The sequence below is a fragment of the Erpetoichthys calabaricus genome, chromosome 4, assembly GCF_900747795.2.
Source record: "Erpetoichthys calabaricus chromosome 4, fErpCal1.3, whole genome shotgun sequence".
NCBI lineage: Eukaryota > Metazoa > Chordata > Cladistia > Polypteriformes > Polypteridae > Erpetoichthys > Erpetoichthys calabaricus.
In genome coordinates, this window is record NC_041397.2 from 304806970 (window position 1) to 304819363 (window position 12394).

At 37.8% G+C, this 12394-nt stretch overlaps 2 protein-coding genes across 2 annotated transcripts; one reads left to right on the top strand and one right to left on the bottom strand.

Moving 5' to 3' along the window:
* Positions 1 to 964: 964 nt before the first annotated feature.
* LOC114641197 (olfactory receptor 6N1-like) lies at positions 965 to 2077 on the top strand. Its single transcript, XM_028790288.2, has one exon. It carries the CDS (start codon positions 965 to 967, stop codon positions 1937 to 1939), a length of 975 nt encoding a protein of 324 aa, XP_028646121.1. The 3' UTR covers positions 1940 to 2077.
* A 9084-nt stretch (positions 2078 to 11161) lies between these two features.
* LOC114641199 (olfactory receptor 5F1-like) lies at positions 11162 to 12118 on the bottom strand. The gene has a single exon (XM_028790289.2). It carries the CDS (start codon positions 12116 to 12118, stop codon positions 11162 to 11164), a length of 957 nt encoding a protein of 318 aa, XP_028646122.1.
* Between the last annotated feature and the right edge of the window lie 276 nt (positions 12119 to 12394).

Genomic DNA, 12394 nt, shown 5'->3' on the forward strand with positions numbered 1-12394 from the left:
AACACAACACTGAAGAGTGTGAGGTTTTTTTACAGTGGCTGGAGTGCCAATCCTACCACCAACCCCCAGGTTTTCCCAAGAAATTGGAGGACCGGCTTGCAGGGCTGGATGCAGATTTACATCTTACCCAGGATGAAGCAATTGGAGGTTAAGGTCCTTGCTCAAGAGCCCAATGGAGTAGAATCAATTCTGGTGTTTCCGGGATTCCAAAGATCCCTAGCCTCAGAGCCACCATTCCACCCCAAGCCAAGCCAAAGCTGAGGCTTAAACCCCATAGAACATCTGTGGAGAGACCTGAGATGGCAGTTTACAGATGTTTCATATCCAATCTAACAGAGCTTGAGAAGATCTGACAGGGACTTACTTAGGAAAACTCAAAGCTGCAATTGCTGCCAATTGTTTCTACAAAATACCGAATTAAGGGTCTGAATAAATTCTATGAATTAGAGATTTCAGTGTCTGATTTTTAATAAATTTCCAAACTTTTGTGAGGACACGTTTTCATTTTGCTATTATGACTTGGGCAAAAATGGCAACTTTATCCACTTACAATTAAATCTACAACATAATAAAGTGTGCAGAAAGTGAAGGGAACTGAAGAGCAGTTATAATAGAAGAGAAGCAACCCAAAAACCAGTGCTGACATGGTGACTACAATTCCCATTAGGCAGCAGGAGTACACTAGGGCTGATGGGAGGATGATTTTAGTACACAAACTTTTGAAGCGGCCAATGTGTGTCTTTATAACAGGTATTTTCTTTTTCAAGTTTTGCTTCCTTTTTGTCTCATTTAGGGTTGTATATAGCCAGCTCATACATTCAACTCAGGCTGAATTTCCAAATTACAGTTTATCTACACTCGTGCAACACCGGGTACTTTACTAAGTTTAGATATAAAATATGTAATAAAGACTTAAGTATGTTCAGGCTTGTAATGAATGTGTTTATTCTTTCAGATTAAGGAAATGAGTCGCCTGAATGAATCCTTCATCAGCATCACAGACTTCATCATCGTTGGGTTCCCTGGTCTACAAGACTATAAGAACATTCTCTTTGCTGCATTTTTGACCCTATTTCTGGTAACTTGTACTGGAAATCTTTCCATTCTCTGTCTGGTAATACTGGATCAGCGGCTTCATACACCAATGTATTTTTTTCTTTGGAACTTGGCTCTTTTAGATGTGTTAATAGCAACAGCACTCATACCAAAAATGCTGGCTGTGTTTTTATCACATAATACAGTGTCCTTTGCTGAATGTTTTTTACAAATGTACTTTGTCATCTCTTTTGGATTGACAGAAATTTTTCTTGTAGCAGCAATGGCGTACGATCGCTACGTTGCAGTTGTAAAGCCGCTCCATTACAATGTGATTATAAATTTAAAAACTTGCATAACAATGGCAGCCACAGTTTGGATATTGGGGTTTATAATTCCATTAATTCCAGTTGCATTGGCTTCTTATTTGCCATTTTGTGGCTCCAATAAAATTATGCACTGCTTTTGTGACTATCCAGCAGTGATTTCTTTGGCTTGTGCTGACGTTGAGGAACATGCAATTGGTTCGTTGTGCCTAGCACTAACGGTTATTTATGTGCCCTTTCTCTTTGTGCTGTGGACATATTTTAAAATAATAACTTCTGTATTGAAACTGAAAACACAGGAAAGCCACAAGAAAGCCTTTTCGATGTGTTTATCTCATGTAATTATTGTGTTAATGTACTATATTTCTTCTGCCATTGTTTATATTGGACTGAGAATAGACAGTATCTCTTATGATGGACGCATCTTCATTGGTGGGCTGAATTATTTCTTTACTCCCATGGCCAACCCGATGATTTACAGCTTGAGGAACAAAAAGATAAAAGCAGCTGTAAGGAAATATTTCAGACTGAGTAATATTCATCCAGAAATAAAACAAAATTCTAGTAGTGATGCGTAACGAAACAACTCTTCAAAGAATTTTTTATGGACTGAAAAAATGCTTCTATCCTTTTTGTAAAGACCCATGGTCCAAATATTTAGCCTTATCATTTTTATGAAGTCATTATATGATAAAAGATTAGAGAAAAAATATGTAACATATGTACAAGAATAAGTCAATAATTATCCTCCCTTTTGTAATGCTTTTTCTGGGTTGTCTGTACAGCTTTACCACACACATGTTGAAACATGGAATATAAGAATACAAAACACTTGACAAATGAAAGGAGATCATACAGTCCATCATGCCTGGCTTTTAATAGCCCTGTACCTAATCCAGATTCTTCTTTTAGGTTGTCAAGGATTCTGCTTCAACTCCATGTCTGTGTAGTTTGTTCCAGAGTCCCACAAGATGTGCTTCCTGGTTTCAATCTTAAATTTCCACTGATGTCCTCAAGTATGTGATGTGCCATTAAGCTGAAAGGATGTTGCTGGATCTACTTTATCAATGACTGTGCAGACTTTAAACAGTTGGATTAGGTCCCCCCACAGTCTCCTCTGCTCGAGACTAAACAGGTTTAATTCTCTGTCTTTCAGAGTAGGACATGTCCTTAAGTCCTGGGATGCACTTGGTTGCTCTCCTATTCACAGCTTCAAGTTCTGCTGCTTCTTATTTGGTGACCAGAACTACATACAATACTCCAGATGTGGTCTTACTAGTTTGAGAATAACATCCCTTGACTTAAATTCCAACAGATTTTATGATATAGCTTAACATTTTGTTTCTGTACATTGCTTAGTCAATGAAAATGTTGTGTCAACATAAACCCCTAAATCCTTTTCAGAGGTTGCTACTTGCAACTCATTGTCTCCCACCTTGTATTTATAACTGGTGTTCCTTTGGTCCACATGTAGCACTTTGCACTTTTCTACATTAAACTTAATTTTCCAGGTGATCTCCCAGTTCTGAAGCTTATCCATGTCTTTCTGAATTGTTTTGGCTGGCTCCTCCATGTCTGCCATCCCACCAATTTTTGTGTCATCTGCAAATTTCACAGGTTTACCACAATCGATGTCATTAATATAAATCTGAAAAAGTAACAGTCCAAGGACAGATCCCCGAGGGACTCCATTGATGACCTCTCTCCACGTAGAGCATTCTCCATTTATCTGTACTCTTTGTCTCCTGCCGGTTCACCAACTTGAGATCCAGTTTTGTAGGTTACCTCTGATCCCTACAGCTTTAAGTTTCAAAATTCCTCTTTGGTGTGAAACGACTGTATCAAAGGCTTTTTGAAAATTTAACTAAATTATGTCGCCTGCTTTGTTTTTGTCAAATGTTCCAGTCTAAAAGATTGTTTTGCAGGACCATCCTCTCATAAACCCAAGCTGGCTGTTATTTAGTGTATTAGGTTTTTTTTTAGGTACTTTTATTTATTTCATCTTATAGTTATCATATTAGTAATTTTGCATGGCACAGACGTAAGACTTATTGATCTGTAATTACTAGTATCCTTTTTGTTTCCCTTCCTGAAGATTGAATTGAATTGAAAGCCTTTATTGTCATTGTAAAATAATTACAACAAAATTATGAGGGCCTCTCCAACTGGGTACAAAAAGCAAAAACGATACTGCTTTTTGTGAAACACAACCAATGCTACAACACATAATACAAGCAAGGAAAAATAAGAAATATAATATGTAAAAATACAGTTATAAAGAAATGAGATAACACTGGTTGTAGCTGCTCAAGAACAGCAGCAGTATATATGAGTCTATTTCCCAACACTGACCAAAAATGATTTAATCTACCTTAATTTGGTTATTTTTATTCAATGTATTGATGACCATGGGAAAGAAACTGTTTCTGAATCTATCAGTTTGTACTTTCAAAGATCTATAACGCCGACCAGAGGGCAACATTTGAAACAGGTGGTGACCAGGGTGTGAAGGATCCTTAATGATGCTTTGTGGTTCTGGTGAGATATTGGGAGCTGGCAAAATCTTTCAGGGAGGGCAGACAACAACGTGTGATTTTTGGTGCTGTGTTTATGACTCTCTGGAGAGCCTTCTTGTCTGATGCCATGCATCCGGTGTACCACATTGTGATACAGTATGCCAGGATGTTCTCGATGGTTGAACAATACAAAGCCACCAATAGTTTTTGCACCAAGTTGTTTTTCCTGAGCACTCTCAGAACATGCCCTCTCTGTTGTACTTTTTTGAGCATTGCTGTGGTGTTCTCAGACCAGGAAAGATTCTCTGAAATGTGGATTCCCAAGAATTTGAAGGTCTGCACCCTTTCCACATGGTCTCCATTAATGTAAACAGGAACTGGTTCTGTGCTATACTTTCTGAAGTCCGGAATGAGTTCCTTTGTTTTGTTGTCTTCAGTATTAAGTTATTCACTGAACACCATTTTGTCAGTCTCTGGACCTCGTCTCTGTAGGCCAACTCATCTCCTTCTAATATGAGCCCTATTACAGTGGTCCATCCATCCATCCATTATCCAACCCACTATCCTAAAACAGGCTGATGGAGCCAGTCCCAGCCAACACAGGGTACAAGGCAAGAAACAAACCCCGGGCAGCAGCCCACCATAGGGCACACACACCAAGCACACACAACTAGGGACAATTTAGGATCGGCAGTTCCCCTAACCTGCATGTCTTTGCACCTGGAGGAAACCCACGCAGACACGGTGAGAAAATGCAAACTCCACTCCGGGAAGCGAACCCAGGTCTCCTTACTGTGAGGCAGCAGCAATACCACTGGGCCACCATGCCATTTTACAGTGGTGTCATCTGCAAATTTAAAGATAGTATTTGTGGGATAGATTGGGGTTCAGTCATATGTGTACAAAGAATAAAGCAGTAGGCTCAACACACAGCCTTGTGGAGATCCTGTGATGAGCAAAAGGGAAGAAGAGAGATGAGGGTCGAGTTTAAACCTTTGTTGGTGGTTTGTCAAAAAGTCCTTCATCCAGATTGGAGTCATACTTGCAGCGTTCCAGTAATTAATTTCTTCTCATTCTTTAAGCTAAAGGACACACAAAATGGTGTGTCTGTTGCCACAGGGATAAAGTTTCAACCTTGATTAGTCAGTTTCTCTTGCTGTTTTCTAGGAATAAGCATGAATGTTCCACTCTGTGATTGTAATTTTTAAGACAATATAGTGACAAGATTTAAATAGAATGATATATTCTTATTTTTATAGCTGCGTCTTTTCCAAGTTACCAAAATTGAGCAGCTATTGAGTTGGAAAGGTAGGATCCAGCATGAGTCACACATGTAACAAAAGAAATTCCACAGTTCAATAAAGAAGGTTTAAAAAAGTTTAATGAAAATTTTAAAAAGAAGAAATCACAAATATTCTGAAAAACAAAAGGTTTCTTCTCTGTTTCATTACAGTCTTAGCTTTTAGCATCAAACTTCAGTTACATTCTGTTTAAAAGTTGTATATGGCAAACTTACATAGACTTCACTTCGGTACGTTCAATACATTCAGTATGTTCATTACAGGCAGTACGTTCAGTTTGAAACAGTTTGTCTTCCATGCCTTACCAAGGCAGATCATAGATTGAATTTATCTCTAGTCAGAATGACAAAAAATAATTAGAATATTTCATTTATAAGTCAGCTTGAAGGGATTATAATAGAATCCTCTATTAGCTATGCAATAATACATGCAAACATTTTAACATAACACATCATTTTATCATAAACTAACTAACTAACAAAAGGCTCTTACAGTATTACAAGTCAAATTCCGTTTACAGTGAATACCAAAGTAATGAAATTTTTAGAATAATGAATACTTTTTCGTTGGCCCGGACAAATATTCGTACAACATCATGTTAAACTGATTTCGTTTTAATGAAATGTAATTTCTGTATAACAAACGTTTTTTCAACCAGACTGGTCATTGAAGATAATAATGCGATGCAGAAAATGCTTAATGCCATGCATACACTTTCGCAGAATCCTGGGAAACCTGCAACAGACTGTCTCTTTCTTGTTAAACTAAAAATAAGTGACAGTCTGTTGTGAAATTTCTGGTCCTGGGCTGTCCCGGTGAGGCTCGGTGTGAGTGTAAGCAAGATATCATACACATAGCCGAATTCTGGTGGAGTCAGTGCTCCTCCCAGCGTAATTGTGTCATATGCAGATACTGTACTGTTTGAGTTTCAAAGCGCTTCTCAAAGTTTTCTTTGTGATGAACAAAAAAGTGAGAAACTGTGTCAGCTTACACTGAAAGAAAAATTAACAATCCTAGAAAAAGTTGATTCAGGAATGAAGAAAAATGACAGGTGAAAGCATTCAGCATTGTGCATTCAATGCTGTCAACAATTTTGAAGGATTGAAAAAAAAAAAGAAGACAAATTTAAAGATCGAGCATTGGGACCTGAATGAAAAAAAAATTAGAAGCACATTTGTATTTCTATTAAAGAGAGTTACATCTAACGTCTCATTTTCAAATAACAATATTTTTTGCAGTTTAACACTAGAATTACCAAAGCTTACGTGAAAACTCGTAAATCCGGCCCACCTTAAATCCACTCGCACGTCTCCATTCAGCGTCTTTTGTCTTGTAAATGTGTTGATAATCCGAAGCAGCAAGCAGCCTGCTATACCAACCCCACTACCGCTGCAGAAACTGCAAAAACCTCTCCCAACTGAAGCCTTGTTTATCAGGGAGTCAGGTACCTAGGCTAAAAAATATATTGTTATTCGGAACACATGCATTTCACATGTTTTCCATGTCTACAAAGATCTGTGTAAGTGTAGGATGACATCAAGACTCAAACCCAGGACCTTCTGAATAGAAGTCAGCAGCTCTAACCGCTGTACGCCAACCAAGATGGCAGGATAACCAGCAACACTAACCTGATTTCTTTTTCTTCGGTTATAGTCTTGGAAAAAATGCGCATTTATTCTGTTATGCTTGCATCTTTTGTGAAAGTACTTATTTGATATTTGGACTTCAGTCTTCACACATTAAACACTTCATATTAAAATTTTGTTGTTAGTACTAAAATATGGAAAAAGTTTGTCTTTTAGGAATGTGTTCAAAATTTTTTGTCATCCTAGACTTACACAGATCTTTGTAGACACGGAGCACACGTGAAATGCATGTGTTCTGAATAACAATATAATTTTTTAGCCTATGTGCCTGACTCACTGATAAACAAGCCTTCAGTTGGGAGAGGTTTTTGCAGTTTCTCCGGCGGTGGGGGGGATGGTATAGCAGACTGCTTGGGATTATCGACACATTTACAAGACAAAAGACGCTGAATGGAGACGTGTGAATGGATTTAAGGTGGGCCGGATATTAGGAGTTTTCTCGTAAACTTTGGTAATTCTAGTGTTAAGAAGTGCTGTTTTTTTATACAGGTATATTGTCAAGCTTGGGTTACTGAGTTAGTTGCATGAGAGACAGAAAGATGAGTCCAGGTTGGGTGTTAAATGTTCTAAACATCGTGCGACAAGCAGGTTATGCAGTAAGATGCAGCAGAGCAGCTACGAAGCTGTCCTTGAGCAGCTGCCACTAGAGATGATTAATCACTGTGACCCAGGTCACAACAGTATACATATTTTCCTCATATTCATTATAATGAAATTTCTGTTATAACAAAATATTTTTATGGTCTCATGAATTTTGTTACAATGGGAGTTCTCCTGTATTAGGTGCATTCACATATGACATGAGAAGAACCTATTATAGCCACGTCTGTCTGTCAGAGTGACACAACTCTACCCTCCCAAAAACTGATTTTATTGAAATTTGGCACGTTTATTCTTCACAAAAAAATTGTCAAGATAGTTCAGTTTTCGTTGAGATATTTTAGATTGCACTGTACAAAGTTTAGAGATTTTAAAATTTTCTTTTGAAAAACACTGGAGAATCTACAAACCCATCTAACTTAATAGAGAGACTCATTCTGTGCAACTTCAACTATAAGTTAGTGACCTTTTTCAATTTTATCATGACAGTGGTTACACCAGTTTCTATATTTTGTATATTTCTGTCTTTTACACATCTGAAAGATGCTCGGATCCCCAGTCCAGCCCCAGGGAAATGGCATGTGCATGCAAGCAGCTTGTACAGCAGCACCTTTTACTGCTGCTTTAGGTAAATTAACCATAAAAGGACAAACTAACTCAGTTCAATGGAAATGAGTGAAAGTGGAAAGCAATTATATGAGCACATTTATGTACAGAATGGACTGAACTAATTTTATCCGTAGATTATTATTGTGACGAACTCACATTATGAGCCTGCAGCTAAAAGCTGTTCCATCTGATTAATTACATGACAAAGGTGCACCTCCCCCATATACAGTAGCAAGGGTTCATAAATGGGGATACAATTGATATGCAGGCAGAAGATAAGGCATGCAGTAGAAAACTGTGGCATGTTATACAGTTTCTGTGGTGCACGAAGAGGCCGATTGCACCGCAGATATCAAGGACAGAGCAGGAGTACAGTTAACATATGCTGAAAGAGTTGCTTAGCAGTACAATGAACAACCGATTTATCTGAGATTACAGTTAATCTTGGCTCAAACAGACACTTTTGATTTGGTGTATCTTTAGACTGAAATTAAAATATTGAAGATATTTGAAGATAATTGTCACCTTTGCGTTTTTCTGTTGTACAATAAATCAGTTCCTTTCTAAGTTCTTAGTTATAAAATTTTAATGAATTACTCAGTTTTAACTAATATTAACAGCTAGATGGGGAGTCTATTCCACTTGCGTTTTTCTATTCATATTGTTACATAATGCTTTGCAACGATTTGTCCCTTTGTCAGTAATGGATTTTGGAGACCATAATTCATTTTCAATGTATCTTAATCATTTTACTTAAATTCATGAAATTTTCAAAGTATTTTTATAATTCAGACACAATGACTTTTGGGCATAAGTTATTCCAGATATTTATCCAAAAGTTTTAAATGTTCCACTGTGATCTGTGACTTTATTTCAACATTACATTATTTTATCTTAACCCTTAAACTGCCGGAACCAGCTAAAGTCGGTTCCCAGTGCAATTTGCCAGCATGCCAGAGCTGTGTATATTCAGCGGCATACGTCATTGAATTCAGCAACCGGTTAAAGTTGGTTCCCAGTGCAATTTGCTAGCACGCCAGAGCCAAGTACATTCGGTGACATAAATTCATTGAATGTCGCAACTGGCTATAGTCGTTTCTCAGTGCAATTTGCCAGCACGCAGGAGCCGAGTATATTCGACAATGTACATTCATTGCATGCTGGAGCTGATCAGTCTGTGCCGTACACTTGTTGAGCAGCCATCTCATGACCACTGCCGCTGCCTGCAGCACCACAGCATCACTGTCCCTGGGATTCAGCCGCTGCACTAGACTAGCCTGCCAGCATCAGCGTTTACCTCTGTGTGCTTGCGTGCAAGCAGTTCATGTGCAGTAGGCCCGGAGATTTACTGAATTTCATCAAAGGCGTCAGTTGCACCTTCTACATATTCCAGCAGTTTTTTTTAATAGTTTTTACAGTTCATTGGCAGTGTGTAAAATGATGAGTGTTGCAGTAATGGTGATGCTCTTTGCATGAAAAAAAATGTATTCAATTTAAATTTCACTTTTTCTTTGTGAATTGTGACGTTTACTTAAAAAGTGCAGCAAAAAACTATTTGCCGTCCAGGGGTGCATTAGCCCCCAAATATGTGGCAGTTTAAGGGTTAAGAGTAGGTAACTGAGGCCAGCTTAAAGAATTTAAGTAACATATAAAGTGAACTGACAGAAAGAGAGAGAAACAGAGATAAGGAAAGACAAATGGAGCAGCTCAAGAGGACTATTGAAAGGGTGTACTTAACAGGTGCTGGTGTGCACCTCATTTGGTGGTGGTCAGTGGCCACTGTGTGCTAATTAATGTTTAACTGTCTTAGAAAAAAATGGATCCCATGGTTGGCAATTGTATGTTCTTATTGTGGATCTAAAGAATTAAAAAACTGTATTAAAGCACTGCCAAATAACTACCGAAACGTTAAGCTCACCTTATGCATTGTTTCATACAAATCTTTTTTATTACTAAATTTCAGCACTTCTTTTTATATCATATTAGTCTATGGAAGAACATATTTAAAGTATTAGTTTTGCGTCAAACAATTAAACCTAAAAATTACTAATGTATGTTTTCAATATTTTCATTAAAATTGTAAAATACCTCACCAATTTGATTGGTTACCCATCTTAGTGTAAATGGATATGGCTGTACGTTCAAGTCACAATTATTATATTTTAGCCCAGGTTCCTCCCCGATTGGGCTTCAAATCTGTGTTTTGTTGAGTTTGGAAACATTTATTTATGTTAAAGTTTCTTTTGTTTACTATCTGCAGTGTTTACTATGTCTTGGTTATGGTCCATATGTTTTGTGAGTAGTACCCCCAACAGGTGGGGCCACCAGGCAATCCCTGCAAGGAACTGCTCTCTGCCCTACAATTCCAAAGGGGTCTCCCACAGTTCCAGGTGGTTCATTTCAAATTTGCTTGTGAATTTGGTGAGCGTATCTTTGTATGTATAGTTTGGTGCTTGGTGATTCTTTGGATTTTTTGTAAATAGGTCCAGCTGCAGGCCTCCACAACTCCGTGATTCAGTAGCTCAACTGGACAGCCAGTTGTTGTCAATTGGTTTACTTGACTTGAGTCAGATAACCCTCCCCAAACCCTAATCTTAACCATAGTGTAACCAGATGTTATCACTGACATATAATATAAAGCAGCATCCTCCTCCATGGAGTGGAGCGCTGGAGGTCCACATCTAGAGTCTATTGGATTGTTGACCTTGTTGCTCTGTTTTTGACCATTCTTAGAATATTTGTACTGGAATTGCTTTGCTTTTGTGCTTTATGGAGCTTCACAATAGTGTGACAAGGCATTTTTGTTAAAAATAATTGTTTTATTATTTTACAAAGACCTTTGTGTTTGCCCTATACCAAGCTGGGGTTTAACAGTTATTTTCAACACTAGTGGGCATTTTTAGCAAGTGTTTATGGGACTCCCAGATCACAATGACAATATGTTTGTTTTTTTGTATTCCTTCTTGCTGACTTTCTGTGATCTTGTAGAAGAAGAAGCCAGTCCCAGAAAGAGATGGACTGCATTTACTAGATGTTTACTCTTTCTTGTATTCCTCCTTGAGCTTTGCATGAATTAAATATAAATTACAATTTTCAGAAGTTTATGAAGTTTATTATACATTATAGTATTATTTCTTTGCTTCGATTTGTGTGACAGTTCTTTTTCCCATAAAAAGCTTATAAATGCTGTTTTTAATTTCTTTGTTCCTAAAGCTATAAATTAATGGATTCAACATTGGTGGAATGATATTACCCACAATGACCATTGTGTTATAGGCTTCTGTTGACAGTTTTACTCCAGCTCCCGGTAGCACATAAGACAACAACAAAGGACAATAGAAGAGTCCAACCACCAGAAGGTGTGTCAAACATGTGCTGAAAACTTTTCTCTTGCCTTCCACTGATGAAATCTTAAGAGCCGCATAAGCAATCCGAGTGTAGGAAAACAGGATCAGGACCAATGGCCCGATGCCAAGGACAGCAGCAGTGATGGACAAAATAGTTAAGTATTTTGGGTCTTCGGTACAAGCAATATGAACCATAGTAGAATAATCACAGAAACAATATGGCAAAACATTGGTCTTACAGAAGGGAAGCTCTTTAGCATAAATTATAAATGGTGTGATGTCAATGAGTCCAATACCATTAAAAACTAAAAGGAAAATGAAAACAGTTCTATTTGTAATAATGGAAGGGTATCTCAGAGGATACACAACGGCTACATACCGGTCATATGCCATTAGGCCCAAAAGAAGAGTTTCTATTACCTCCAAGTGGAAGACAAGAACCATCTGCAGCAAACAAAAACCACTGGACACGACTGTGTAGTCAAATATAAGAAGAGAAAGCATTTTGGGGATGAGGTTACTACTGTTTGCCAAGTCAATCGCTGCTAAGGCGCCAATACAGAAAAACATGGGTGTCTGCAGCTGATGGTTTATTAATATGACCAGAATTACAAGGAGATTCCCAAAAAGAGTTATTAGGTAGATTAAAGCAAGGGTTGCAACTGTAAAGGTCTTCTTGTCTGTGGCAACCATGCAGTTCAACACAAAGTCTGATTCTGGAATGGTAGTTGTATTCATCTTAGTAGTAGAGGTATACCTGAAAGAAAGGAAAACACAATATTTATATTTGAGTTACATACAGAAGAAGTATGGTATTAAAGGCTCATACTGCTAAATCGAGACACACTTGGGTAAAAAATACAGTGTACTCAGAAGGCAACTTAAGATACAAGATAGTTAACCCCATTAGGCCATCAGACCAATTCAGACTGTTCATCCCATCAAAGCTGCTCCTATTTACTAAAATTTTCGTAGGTTAAAAATCAATCACCATACTACTTGGTAACGTATGCT

Excerpts from the sequence above, each read along its gene's own strand:
- LOC114641199 (XM_028790289.2), bottom strand. The coding sequence starts at position 12,118 with ATGAATACAACTACCATTCCAGAATCAGACTTTGTGTTGAACTGCATG.
- LOC114641197 (XM_028790288.2), top strand. The coding sequence starts at position 965 with ATGAGTCGCCTGAATGAATCCTTCATCAGCATCACAGACTTCATCATC.